This window comes from Nymphaea colorata, chromosome 1 (assembly GCF_008831285.2).
Source record: "Nymphaea colorata isolate Beijing-Zhang1983 chromosome 1, ASM883128v2, whole genome shotgun sequence".
Classification (NCBI taxonomy): domain Eukaryota; kingdom Viridiplantae; phylum Streptophyta; class Magnoliopsida; order Nymphaeales; family Nymphaeaceae; genus Nymphaea; species Nymphaea colorata.
In genome coordinates this window covers 17,972,953-17,984,424 of record NC_045138.2, presented here as the reverse complement: position 1 = coordinate 17,984,424, position 11,472 = coordinate 17,972,953, and the positions used below count along the sequence as shown (strand labels likewise).

Sequence of the window (11,472 nt, the reverse complement as noted above, 5' to 3'; positions counted from 1 at the left end):
TATAAACATTTGGACCAACCAAAGAGGCCATTCACGAGGAGCAAAGAAAGCGATGCAAAATGGTTTTATGTTACCTTAAGCACAGCTCTTGTTTGAGTCTCATCTATAGGAACGCATGGATTCAAGCAGTAAGGGCAACGGCAGATGGAAAAGCGAAAACATTTGGGCGAACCAAACAGGCCTTTCATGGGGAAAAGGAAGGTGAAACTAAAATTTTACTGTACTTATTAAGCACAAGAGATGGAAATGCAGATACTTATGGCGCATAGCTCATATATATATATATATATATATGAACATTGCCAAATTTTTGTTCAAATCACACGTATAGAATGAATCATGGTACATCCGTCAACTAGAGTGTGTCTCTATTTGTAGTCCAAATCAAACTGACTACCCACAAAGTAATCAGTGAGTGTGAACAACCTTGTTTCGTTGTTGAGGTGTTTGAAGCTGAAAAGTTTCAAGTTAGGGTTACTTAGAAGACGCAAAAAATCCTCATATTTTTCCTAAAAGCACAGAACTGTTTCGAGATGTGTAGAGAGTGAGACATTCGTCACCGCTTAATGTATTTTTATGATACGCTTAATTATAAAATATAATTAAAATACAAGCAAATAATTACATAAATTTACAATATTTCTAAATAAGTACCTAGCGACGCATCGGTTGATCGGGGGTCTTATCTTTTATATGTTATTAAATTGGGTTTGTTTATGAATAGAGGAACAAAAGCCGACTTCTTGCCATCGTGTGCAACCGGTAAACTAGAACCGGAGGAGACGACGAGCGCGGGAGCGCGAAGCAGAGGGAGAGGTCGCAATGAAACGAAGTTCGGAAGGGAAGCGATCTCCGCTCTCTTCCTCGTCGGAGAGGTGGTGGGCGCGCCCAGGAGCTTTCCTACTGTTTGTGCTGCCTCTTGGTGTTGCTCTATGCGTCGCGGATGACCCATCGAATTGCCTCATGGTGTACAAAAGCGGTGGCGCTCCGGCTGTCTTCCGGTCGCCAAAGTGCTCGAGGTGGCGCCCTCCAGCCGAATATCGTCGTGCCGATTGCCACGTGGCATCGCTTCAGGGTCGGAGGCGGAGCCAGGAGGATCGAGCATTCTGCGCCTTGAATACCAGAATTCCATTTCCCGGTATGCAGCAGATTGCCCAAGTTTTGTTCGACGAATTTATAGGGTTGCTATGCACGTCGATGGATTTCAGCCGGGCTGTCATTTCGTGTAATTTTCATTTATGTTGATAATATTCAGACAATTAGATGCGCAATACCGCTTCATTTTATATCGATGGACGCTAGTTTTCAATAGGTTAAGTGGTTGGATTGCTGGAATCTTTAACTTTTCGAGCAAGCTTTGTCCTCTTTTATTGTCGTCGTCATTAGAACAGGGTGCTTATTTTGCTAAACTCTGTAGCGATTGGAATTGGTTATTGATGGGCTATGTGCCTAAGTCGTGTGGAAGCTATGTGCCTAAGTCGTGTGGAAGCTATGTGCCTAAGTCGTGTCCAAGCTATTGACTCTTGAGCAGGATTTAACATTCACGTGGCGATCCTATTTTTAGGACTTTGTAATATGGATTGCCAGGTTGTGGCGATTCAGGATGGAGATAGAGCCAAGTAGATTCCCCGTCTGCACCCTTGGTACCAGGGTTTCTTCCCCACCAGGCTTAATTATAGGATTTCGATGCATGGGGATGAATTTGTAGGACATGAACATTTATGCGATATAATCGTTCTCTGCATTGGTTGTACCTTATATGGGTTATGGTTAATGTTGCTCATGTCCGTTGAGGTAGTTACTGGCTTTTGAGCAGCCTAGCTCCTGAATTGCTGGAAATCGTGGATGCTTGAGCAGGTTTGTCATCTCTAGAGTCATCCTTCTGTACCACAATCAGATCCTTAATTTTGTTCAAGTATGTGGATATTAATCCTAGCGCTTGAACAGCTAGGCACCGTACTTTTTTCTTTTAAAGCTATTGGTCTTTGAGTAGGTTTTGTCATTGCTTGGTGATCAATTTCTAGGAGGAATAGATGCTGAGTTTAGCTTAGATGTGTAGAGATGATTTGATACTTACTTTGTTTATGCGCAAGTTTTAGTTGGATGACTACATGACTTGTTGGAGTTCAGTGAACCTTAACAATTTTTTGTTTTTACGGATTTGTCAATTACTAGAAGGACTGGATGCTTAGATTAGCTTGTTTCACTAGTTTTCAATGGGCCACAACTTTGAATGGTTAGCCTGATTTATTCTTAATGAGTTGTTTTTTTTTTTTTTGGTTGTGGATTATTTCAAGTGTTCAGATTTCTCTAAAGTTAATTAATCCAATGGAGGTTTTATCTTTTCATTGGATTGTCATCAGTTGGACTAATTAGATGCTTATTTCACTTTATTCAGAGGGTAAAGTTATCTATCTCACCATGCAACTGATTTCTTATGGACTAAAGTCACTAAACAGTCCTCTTCTTCAGATGGCGAAGAAGGACTAAAAAGACTATACTCTAAACACATGAACAATGAAAAAAGTGTAAAATTTACAATGAATTGAAGCTTGAAAGTAGCTATTTGTAAAAATAACGATATGACAGTGATGCTCTTTCATCATTCTAGCGCTCTTATTACTATGACTTCATGTGGAATGCATGGTAATTGTATATCCCCTAGAATATCATAGTTAATTATATAAACGGAGATTGTGAATGTATGATAAAACAAAAAGAGAGAATGAAACATCCTTAGATAAGTATGTGGTGTCATTCACTCACTATGATATGCAGCTTATCTAAAGGCAAATATTGCAAGATTTTGTTTGCACTTTGACGTTGACAAAAGCAAGATTCGTTCTTCTGTTGATGTAATATAGTAGCAACCTCTGGTTCATGTGAACATTATCTTAAGGATGCCACATACATATTAGTGGGATCTGGCAGGGTTCATATGCCAAGTCTGTGGGCTTTGCAAAATGGAATTTTTGAAAATGCCATTTGGTTATTAATCTGCATTAAGCTGCTATTTGGTTCTGATTTCAATATTTCATGGATTGTGCGTGATGAAGCCATCTTATTAAGTGTTTAATTTATTCACAATTCGCAAACTGTACCACTTTGATATGATGAAAATTTTGCCTATCAAAATTGTCTTATAGGTCACTCACCTGAATCACATTTTCCAAATTTGTGTTGGAGAGTATTTAAGTTATCTTTTCCCATATGCAAGCCCTTAGACCGTTAGTTCATGCGATGTTTTTGCTTCACTTAGTGCAACAAAAGATGTGCTATATCATGTTTATTTTATAATAATACTCATCTTTCCTGTCTGCTTCTTTCACTTTTTTCATTCTCGCATTTCAATTTTGGTCTTACCTGCAGGCAGAAAAGGGCCTAAAGAGATCAATGTGGGACTAGTAGCAGTTTTCGATGGTCACAATGGTGATGAAGCTAGTGAGATGGCTTCAAAACTTCTTCCTGAATATTTTTTTCTCCATTTGTATTTTATTCTCGAAGGAATATACACTTCTGCATTAAGGAAAGCTTCTGGAAGGTTGTCACTGGATGGAAAAATGGAGTTAACTGTTCCAGGATTTGATTGGTCATGGAATTCAAATGAGCATGCCTTTTATTTTGAAAGGCTCGTAACCTCTTCTGTTACATATTTAGATTTTGTAGTTTGAGGGACTAAACTTTGAGTTTTTCCCCATCAGTTGTTTCTGCTGCTTTTGTCGGTAGTAACTAAGAGATATTCAGTGTTTACATTGCAGACCTGAACAGATTCTGTCTAGGGTGTTCGACAAATCATTCCACTTGGAGATTTTGAAGAAATCATTGCTTCATACAGTCCATGATATTGATGCAGCATTTTCCAAGGCAATCAGAAATTATTGCTGTCTTTTTCTGGGTGGAAAACAAACAACCTTATACTAACTGTAATGATCTCACATGGTACCCAAATTCAGGAAGCCTATGACAACAAGTTGGAAGCTGGATCCACAGCAACTATCATTATTAAAGCTGACGATCAAGTTTTAGTTGCCAATATAGGAGACTCAAAGGCCCTTCTCTGTTCAGAGTGTTTAAGTTCCTGTAAGAAGACAAATGGTCGTACACTTCCTTCCTTTTGTTTATCACTTCCACTGTTGTTTATTTTTCTTGGCATAAATTACAGTTTAGAGTTGGCTGCTATTATTCTGATGCAGTCACGTTAGTGCTTTTTCAGATTATACTTCTTTAAGAGAACCATAAATAATGACATGATGGCTTAGATAAATCTTGAATATATAACAGGCCATTGGAGGTATCTAGGTCAAGCATTGCATAGTGATAGTGGTGCTATGCGAAGAAGAAGGAACTATAAGCTCTCACATGATGGTGACTCAACATGCTTTTGTGTTAAAGAGCTAACTGAGGACCATCATCCTGATAGGAATGATGAAAGATCTCGTGTAGAAGCTGCTGGAGGTTATGTTGTGGAGTGGGGAGGGGTTCCTCGAGTCAATGGAGAGCTAGCTGTTTCGAGAGCTATTGGTGATGTTTCATTTAAAAGGTATGGATACTTACTCTTCATGAAATTCTGGTTGAAAGAAGAACCACATTGCAAAGGAATTCTGGAAGTTGGTTTAGTTTTCTAAATGCATTATTGATTTGTTTAACTGGTGTCATATGGCTCTAAAGGGTATGAACCGATAACTGATGGAAGATTGGCCTTTGTTTTGAGGAAATTATTGTTAAAATGAAAACATAGACCAAGGTAATTGTGGAGATTGGTTTGTTTTACCCCCCTTTTACTGTGTCGTATGAGTTGTACTTCTAAAAGGTAGTGGACCAATGATCTACCCAAGGAAGCTAAACGTGTTACATGGTTATCACATGGGCGTTTCTCAGTTTATTTGTCACTATATTTATGTGATTTTTTTTTTCTTTTTCCAAATAAACAATGTGTTCCTAATTTTTTTGCACTGATCATGTTTTCTTTCTTAATAAATTTACTGTCAGCTATGGCGTTATACCTGTACCTGAGGTCACAGAATGGCAAACTTTATCTGATAATGATACTTATATTGTGGCTGCAACTGATGGTGTTTTTGAGAAATTGTCTGCCCAAGATATTTGTGATATCATATGGGCATCACAGAAGGGAATAAAGGAAATACCCAATGGCAATGCTCAGTCTTTGGCTGATCCTATTGTAAATAGGGCCTTTGAGATGGGCAGCATGGATAACATGGCTGCTGTTGTAGTTCCACTTCAATCTGATGGCACTCCTAGTACCTTGGTCAGTGAAGACATTGATCTGGAAGGAGATGCATCTTTCACCTTAAGCAATACTCAAAAACAACCTTATGGATCAGGTAGTGCATTCCTGAGCATTTCCCTTTGTTTCCAGTTAATGTGCTTTTTCTTTGTGTATTCCCGTTTGCATGTTGAGGTACACTTTCTGGTTGACTTTTTGGTTCTTAAAACATCAATATCTGTATCTTTGCAATCAGACTGTTTTTCTATTGCAAAATTATGTGAAAACTTTAAAGACAAAGGTTATGTTCTTTAATATTTGGAGCAAGAAGTACATGATGACTGAGGTAGATTAATAGAAGAATGTGGTAAAGGTATAATAACATTTCTACTCATCTGAGATTTGAGTAATGTATTCCATGTGTTGTGATTGTGCTACCCTTTCCAGAATGAAGCGATAAGTTGGAGATATTACCGGCATCACCTGTGATATGAGTTGTTGCACTGGAATCCACATGCCATACTCCTTGGTCATTTTGCTTTATGTCCATTTATGAAAACATCACCAATTGTACATCCCCTTTTGACTCTCCAGCTCCAGAATCATTTTTAAGCCAAGCATTGTGGTTTTTTCTTTTATTTTAGAGTTTGAAACAACAGTCAACTTTAATATGCCCTCTTATATTATACAAAAAACACGTAGGATCATTCCTTCAATTTTCTCCATTAGAATTGAGTGGCATGTTAGGGGTAGGAAGAATCCTTTACGTCCTTGTCCATATTGGCCTCTACCTCTGCCTCCAGGGAAGTTTTTTATGATTTGTTATTGTCTAGAAATCATTTTTGTAGCCAGAACATTATGTCTATCCCGCTGGCCATTATCATCTTTAGGAAATCCCTTCAAACTCATCTCACACTAAAGTCATCTGGCACACGAATCTTCAAAAGAAGGAAGAATTGGCAAAACTGTCAAGGATGTGATCAAATGTGATGCTCCAAACAAAGTCCACCTAAAACCTGCTGAACTTTATCTCTCTTTGAAATTTGACATCCACCGAGAGCAAGTGGGTTCGCGATTTCCTTCATCTTATTTAGATATTCCATGATGGCCATGGTTCCTTTTTTCCGTGATTGAATTCTGGCATGAGAGATACAATTCTTGCCTCCAATATCTTTGAATAAATTTGCAACGATACATTCTGAAGCTCTACAACAGAACAATCATTAGAGATCAATCAACACTTCTCGAGACAGGGTTAATGTAATATATGCAACCAAATCCTAATCCTGTTTCATCCATGTAGTAAACTCAGGATTGTACAAAATCCTAGCTGAAGCAATCCCTTTGTTGTTATTTCTTCTAGTGTCAGGAACTGAGGCTGCGATGGGACTTGCCCATTCATATACCCAAAGAAGTCGTAGCTCTTTATGAAAGGAATAATTTGTGCTTTCCAAATCAAGAAGTTTGAGTGATGGAATTATTCTGGCACAAGTTAACTCAAGAAATTAAAAGATAAAATCTAAAACCGAATGAGAGGAAGAGAAATTCATTCCTTTTCAATAGGAACATAAAGGAGTAAAAATTTTAGATGCAAGAAAAAGAACAAGAGAAGAAAATCCCAGATTTTAAAACATGCAGCAGCGTTGTAGGAGGTGTTGATCCTTACTTTGTCTTTTGCTTTTTTTTTTCTACGAGACAACACCTTTTAAGTTTTAAGAATAATTCTGCAATATCAGACTATGAACTTAAGATTGCAAATAATCCTGGATGCAATATGAGGATTAGAATAATTCACAGTAATAGAAAGGAGAATGACAAATGAAAAACCAAAGAATGACAAACCAAAGAATGAGGAATTTGATTTCAGACACATCTGAACTGTAATTACCCTAAAATAACAAGACATTCTGAATTGCGATTTTGAAAGCTCTCAACTCGAAATCTGATTTTTTCAAATGATGTCTAATATTAGAATTTCAAAGAAATTAATCGACCTTCACTTCTTCTTCTTTTTCTTTTTTTTTTTTGCTTTCCTTTTTCTTTGAAACAGATACTTATACAACAAGTATGTAGGAGAGAGTAGATAGATTTAGAAAGAGAGAAGCCAGATTAAATGAAAAAAGCTCCTTTTAATCAACAAATTGGGGTTTCAAAGGGCAAAAAAATTAAAACCTTTTGAAATTTGCTTCTAAAAGGACGGATTAATGTTGATATCGACGGAAAACAAAACAGTGGCACACCTAGCCAAAGGAATCAAAATAAGAAGAATAAGAAAAGAAAAGCAATGGAGCAATTTCAGCAATGATTAACTTACCCACGAAGGAACAGCTAAGACAGGTCAGAAAGATAGCTGCTAAACTAAAGCAGTTATAGAAAAATATAAGAATAATAGGGCTAAACACACAAAAAAAACTAAACAGAGGGATAGCAATATAGAAAGCTCAGGCCTGCAGAACAGAATAGCAACAACAGTAAGGAATGCTAGATAAAAATAAAATAAGTGCAGGACTGATGGCTGTAGAGCTTTATTGGAATAGTCGCTGAAGACTTGGAGGACAAAGTGATGACAATGTTGAAAAAAATGCGTAAATGCACAAAAAAAGGATTTTAGAGAAATCTGAATAGATGAGAGGAGAAAATGACAAAAAAATCTGAAACACGTGATGAAACTTCTAGACTTCACAGAGATTGATCTTCTTGGCCATATGCAGCCCCCAAACCTGGCTCTGATACCATGTTAGAACTTAACATAATCTTCCAATCCGGATTTGGATTGGATCCAGTTAGATCCTAGCACATCTGTCTTTACATAGTCTGCCGATCTGAGTCTGCTGAATGGATTTGCCAACTACATAGTATATACTGATTTTGATCTAGTATGTGCAAACTAATTTGCAGATCTCTCATGGGTCCAGCATATATTGTCCCCATTGTTTATAGAGAATGCTGCTGATGCCTATCTCACACATATTCTCCAATTTACCTCCTGCAACTTGTGCTTTAATGTAGAAATTCCGTAAGAATTGCTTATTTCTATACCCACAGCCACATCCATGCTTATAGGCTGATGTAGGTCTGGATCCAAAACACAAACTATAGTGGATACGTATGGCACTTTTGGACTCCAGAATTGTTTTCAGGGGAATGTAGGCTTTCTCTTTTTTGGATCCACAACAGTGTGAACATGGTAGCATGTTTGAATTTTGAAATATATATACGAATAAAAGCATGATTTGTATATGTAAATCTGATGAATTCCTATGCATAAATCTGCATATGTTTACTCTTTTTACACACTAATATTTTTTTCCTTTTATATAAATGTGCTGGCCAGATGGTAGCACTATCAGTTTCAACCTTATATCAATGGACTACCTCAGTTGGATTCTTGCAAATATAAACAGGATATTGGTAAGTTGAAACTTGTTAATTGCTTCATTTGAAAATTAATATTTCTTCGCTGTATTGAAATGGTCTGATGGATGCCCTTTCATTGGTATTTGTTCTATTTCTTTCAAATATGCTTTAGTTTGACGTGTTCAAGCTCTTGAATATTAATCTTAGAGTGCATGACAATGCTTGACACTTGGCCAGTGTGATTGGGATGGGACAGAGAAAATTTTTTCTCATTGTACTAGTTTACAAAGAGTAAAGACAAAGAAGAAGAAAGCAAGGAGGAATGTGTGGCTATAACTTTCTGCTAAGTTGATAATGAGTCGTTATGTGGACTCTGTTGGCAGTTTGAAAGTTGATAAATGAGTCATTATGTGAATTTAGTTGGTAGTTTGAAATTTTAAGTTTTGAATATAGGCATCATCACAATTTAGCTCTCTGAGTGACAGTGTATATGGGGAAATTCTGCTGTGATATTAAAACATTTGCTGGTATTATCCTTGTAAATGCATGGGTGGTGTGGTGTGATATTTCTTATGTCTTGGTGCTTTTATTTCTCCAATTGCGTTGGGGAACACTGCTTTTATCAAACTGATAACATGAAGTGCTATTGATGTAGGCCAGAGGAAATGATCACAATGTTTCTTGTTTTCATTTATATGAGAATCTGAAAGAGACTCGGCATTACGTTTTCCAATCAGCGGATTGCAAGGAAAAGACATTTCATATACAACAGGCCATGCCCAAAGCACTAGGTCTATATCATGGTAAGTAGATCTATGCTTTTCAATCTGCAACTATATCTGCTCCAGGCTTTATGAATAAGTTTTTGGCGTAGAAATAACTTTTCATGTCATTACTGAAAATATAGATTTTTGGCATGTGAATTTCACATCCTTTCCAATATGAGGACCGATGAGTGATTAAAAGTTTGCTTCCTGAGTAATATGATTGTTTGGAGTTTTAAAATATGTACAAGCACTAGCATAGGCTTGATACAAAAACATAAGGATTTCAATGCATGACTCCGGATTTTTAATGCTCCAGAAGACATGCGACACAAATATGTATTGGCCAACACAAAGATACCATTGTAGTTTGTACATGTTTAAGTTGTTCCTTTTTGATATTTGAAAAGGAAGAAGTGGGGTGACAGTTGGTAAATACCAGCTAGCAAATTAGTGAGGCTTATATTGCAAAATGATTTTGCTCCTGCTGTGGTTGTACTTGTTTGGACATGTGTCTCTCTTGATTTGTGCTTTTGCAATATTCTTTCTTCATTAGGGAGGTTGGTGATAAGTGACAACAAATTGACTTTTCGATAATAATTTTTTTGTGCAAAGATGCTGAATTTATTGTGAACAAGAAGTTTACTCCTTGACATAGGAAGCTCGTGGTGCAAAAATTTATAAGCTACCTATCTTATAGTAGGTGGCAGAATCCATTGAACTGACAGCATGTAAATCGACAGCAAGAAAATTACCAAAAAAAATTTGGACCGCACGAGGCTTGAAATGTAGGTGGTAGGCCTAGAATGCGTTTTCATTGTTGTCCTTGAAGTTGCATCTTGTTGCCAGCACAAAGAACCAACATGCTGGCGGAGGTGTGGAGCATCAGGCATGCTGCATAGCTACGCGATGCAAGCAGCATATAGGCTGCCATATCATATATAGGTTAAATTGTAATCCAGTTACTTGAATCTCCTCTATATATGTACATATAACCTTATTTTTCACGCACACAACACAGTCACATTTACACACATGAATGCATGCACATACACATGTTTTTTGCGTTTTTATGCTATTCTTTTGCATGCTTAAATACTAGATTTTGTTAACAGATATTAAACCATATGCAATATAGCAACTTATTTACTTGGTGGGTTGCAGTTATTTACTTGATGGACACAGTTTGGTAGTTTGTTAGCTTTGTAGATGAGGGCATCTGAGTGCTGACCATTACCTGATTATGAGAAAATTGGATTATGTCCATTTTTTATCTTCATTTTTTCCATATTGTTTGTATAGTTTTCAGAAATGCATTTGTATATTTGGAAATTTTTGTTGCTTAATATGAATTATGAAGGTACTTTTTGGAGAAGATAATGTTGCCAGGTTCGGAGTAATGGGCATTTTGTTTTTGATTGCTGTTGTTTCTCCTTCTATAAGTTTACATGATATGTACATTGTAATGTTGTATGTAAAAATATTTTTAGATTCTTCTTTCCTTCTCAGAGATCACTGACACAGTCTTAAACACCCTTAGGGGCTTCACCTTTATATTTATATAGCAATTCGAAATTATGCATGAGCTTTCAACTGGATGCTGAGGAAGACAAGGGCAGCTGTGCAAATCCTGAAGGTTTTTTGAGGTTCCTGAGTTTAATTGGTTCAGTTCCATTTCATGACGGTCTCTCCAATAATTCTGACTCGTCAGGATATGACTTCTCAGCTTCCAGGTTTTTTTCTCAGACTTGTTTTCTTACTGTTATAGCTGTGGTGTTAAGAAATCATGCTTTTCTCATGGAAAAATTTACTTGGTTTTTGGATCTAGAAGCAAACAACTGTTACATGGTTGGTAGTATCATATGGTTATGAAGATTTGTGCAAAATGCTATGTGAGCTTCATATATGTTGCACTACCTGATGTGCATTCTGAGGTCACCGTATTGTTTGTATAGGTGCCATATTTATGTAATTAGGCCTTGTTTACCAGGTTATGTATTTTTTAGCATGCAAAATTACAGAAATCAGCACTTGAAGTCTTGAACAAGCACAAATATCATTTATTGCTTTCAGGCCGAAGGCATGTCAGAGTGTTTGGCTTTAGAAGAGATTGCTATTTAACTA

The 11,472-nt window shown here is 36.9% G+C and overlaps 1 protein-coding gene across 8 annotated transcripts in view; it reads left to right on the top strand.

The window, feature by feature from the left end:
* The first annotated feature begins 717 nt into the window (after window positions 1–717).
* LOC116252432 (uncharacterized) overlaps window positions 718–11,472 on the top strand; it is a 33,746-nt gene continuing 22,991 nt past the window's right edge. For 5 of the 8 annotated variants that reach the window (XM_050078769.1, XM_050078773.1, XM_031626694.2 and 2 more), the window contains exons 1-9: window positions 719–1,138; window positions 3,370–3,628; window positions 3,759–3,864; window positions 3,954–4,095; window positions 4,282–4,540; window positions 4,990–5,345; window positions 8,562–8,638; window positions 9,240–9,387; window positions 10,889–11,081. In XM_050078769.1, the coding sequence (XP_049934726.1) occupies window positions 823–1,138; window positions 3,370–3,628; window positions 3,759–3,864; window positions 3,954–4,095; window positions 4,282–4,540; window positions 4,990–5,345; window positions 8,562–8,638; window positions 9,240–9,387; window positions 10,889–11,081 (1,856 nt within the window). In that variant the 5' untranslated portion in view covers window positions 719–822. Of the gene's footprint in view, window positions 1,139–3,369; window positions 3,629–3,744; window positions 3,865–3,953; window positions 4,096–4,281; window positions 4,541–4,989; window positions 5,346–8,561; window positions 8,639–9,239; window positions 9,388–10,888; window positions 11,082–11,472 lie in introns of those variants that run through there. The other 3 variants (XM_031626716.2, XM_031626724.2, XM_031626733.2) reach the window with 3 other exon arrangements.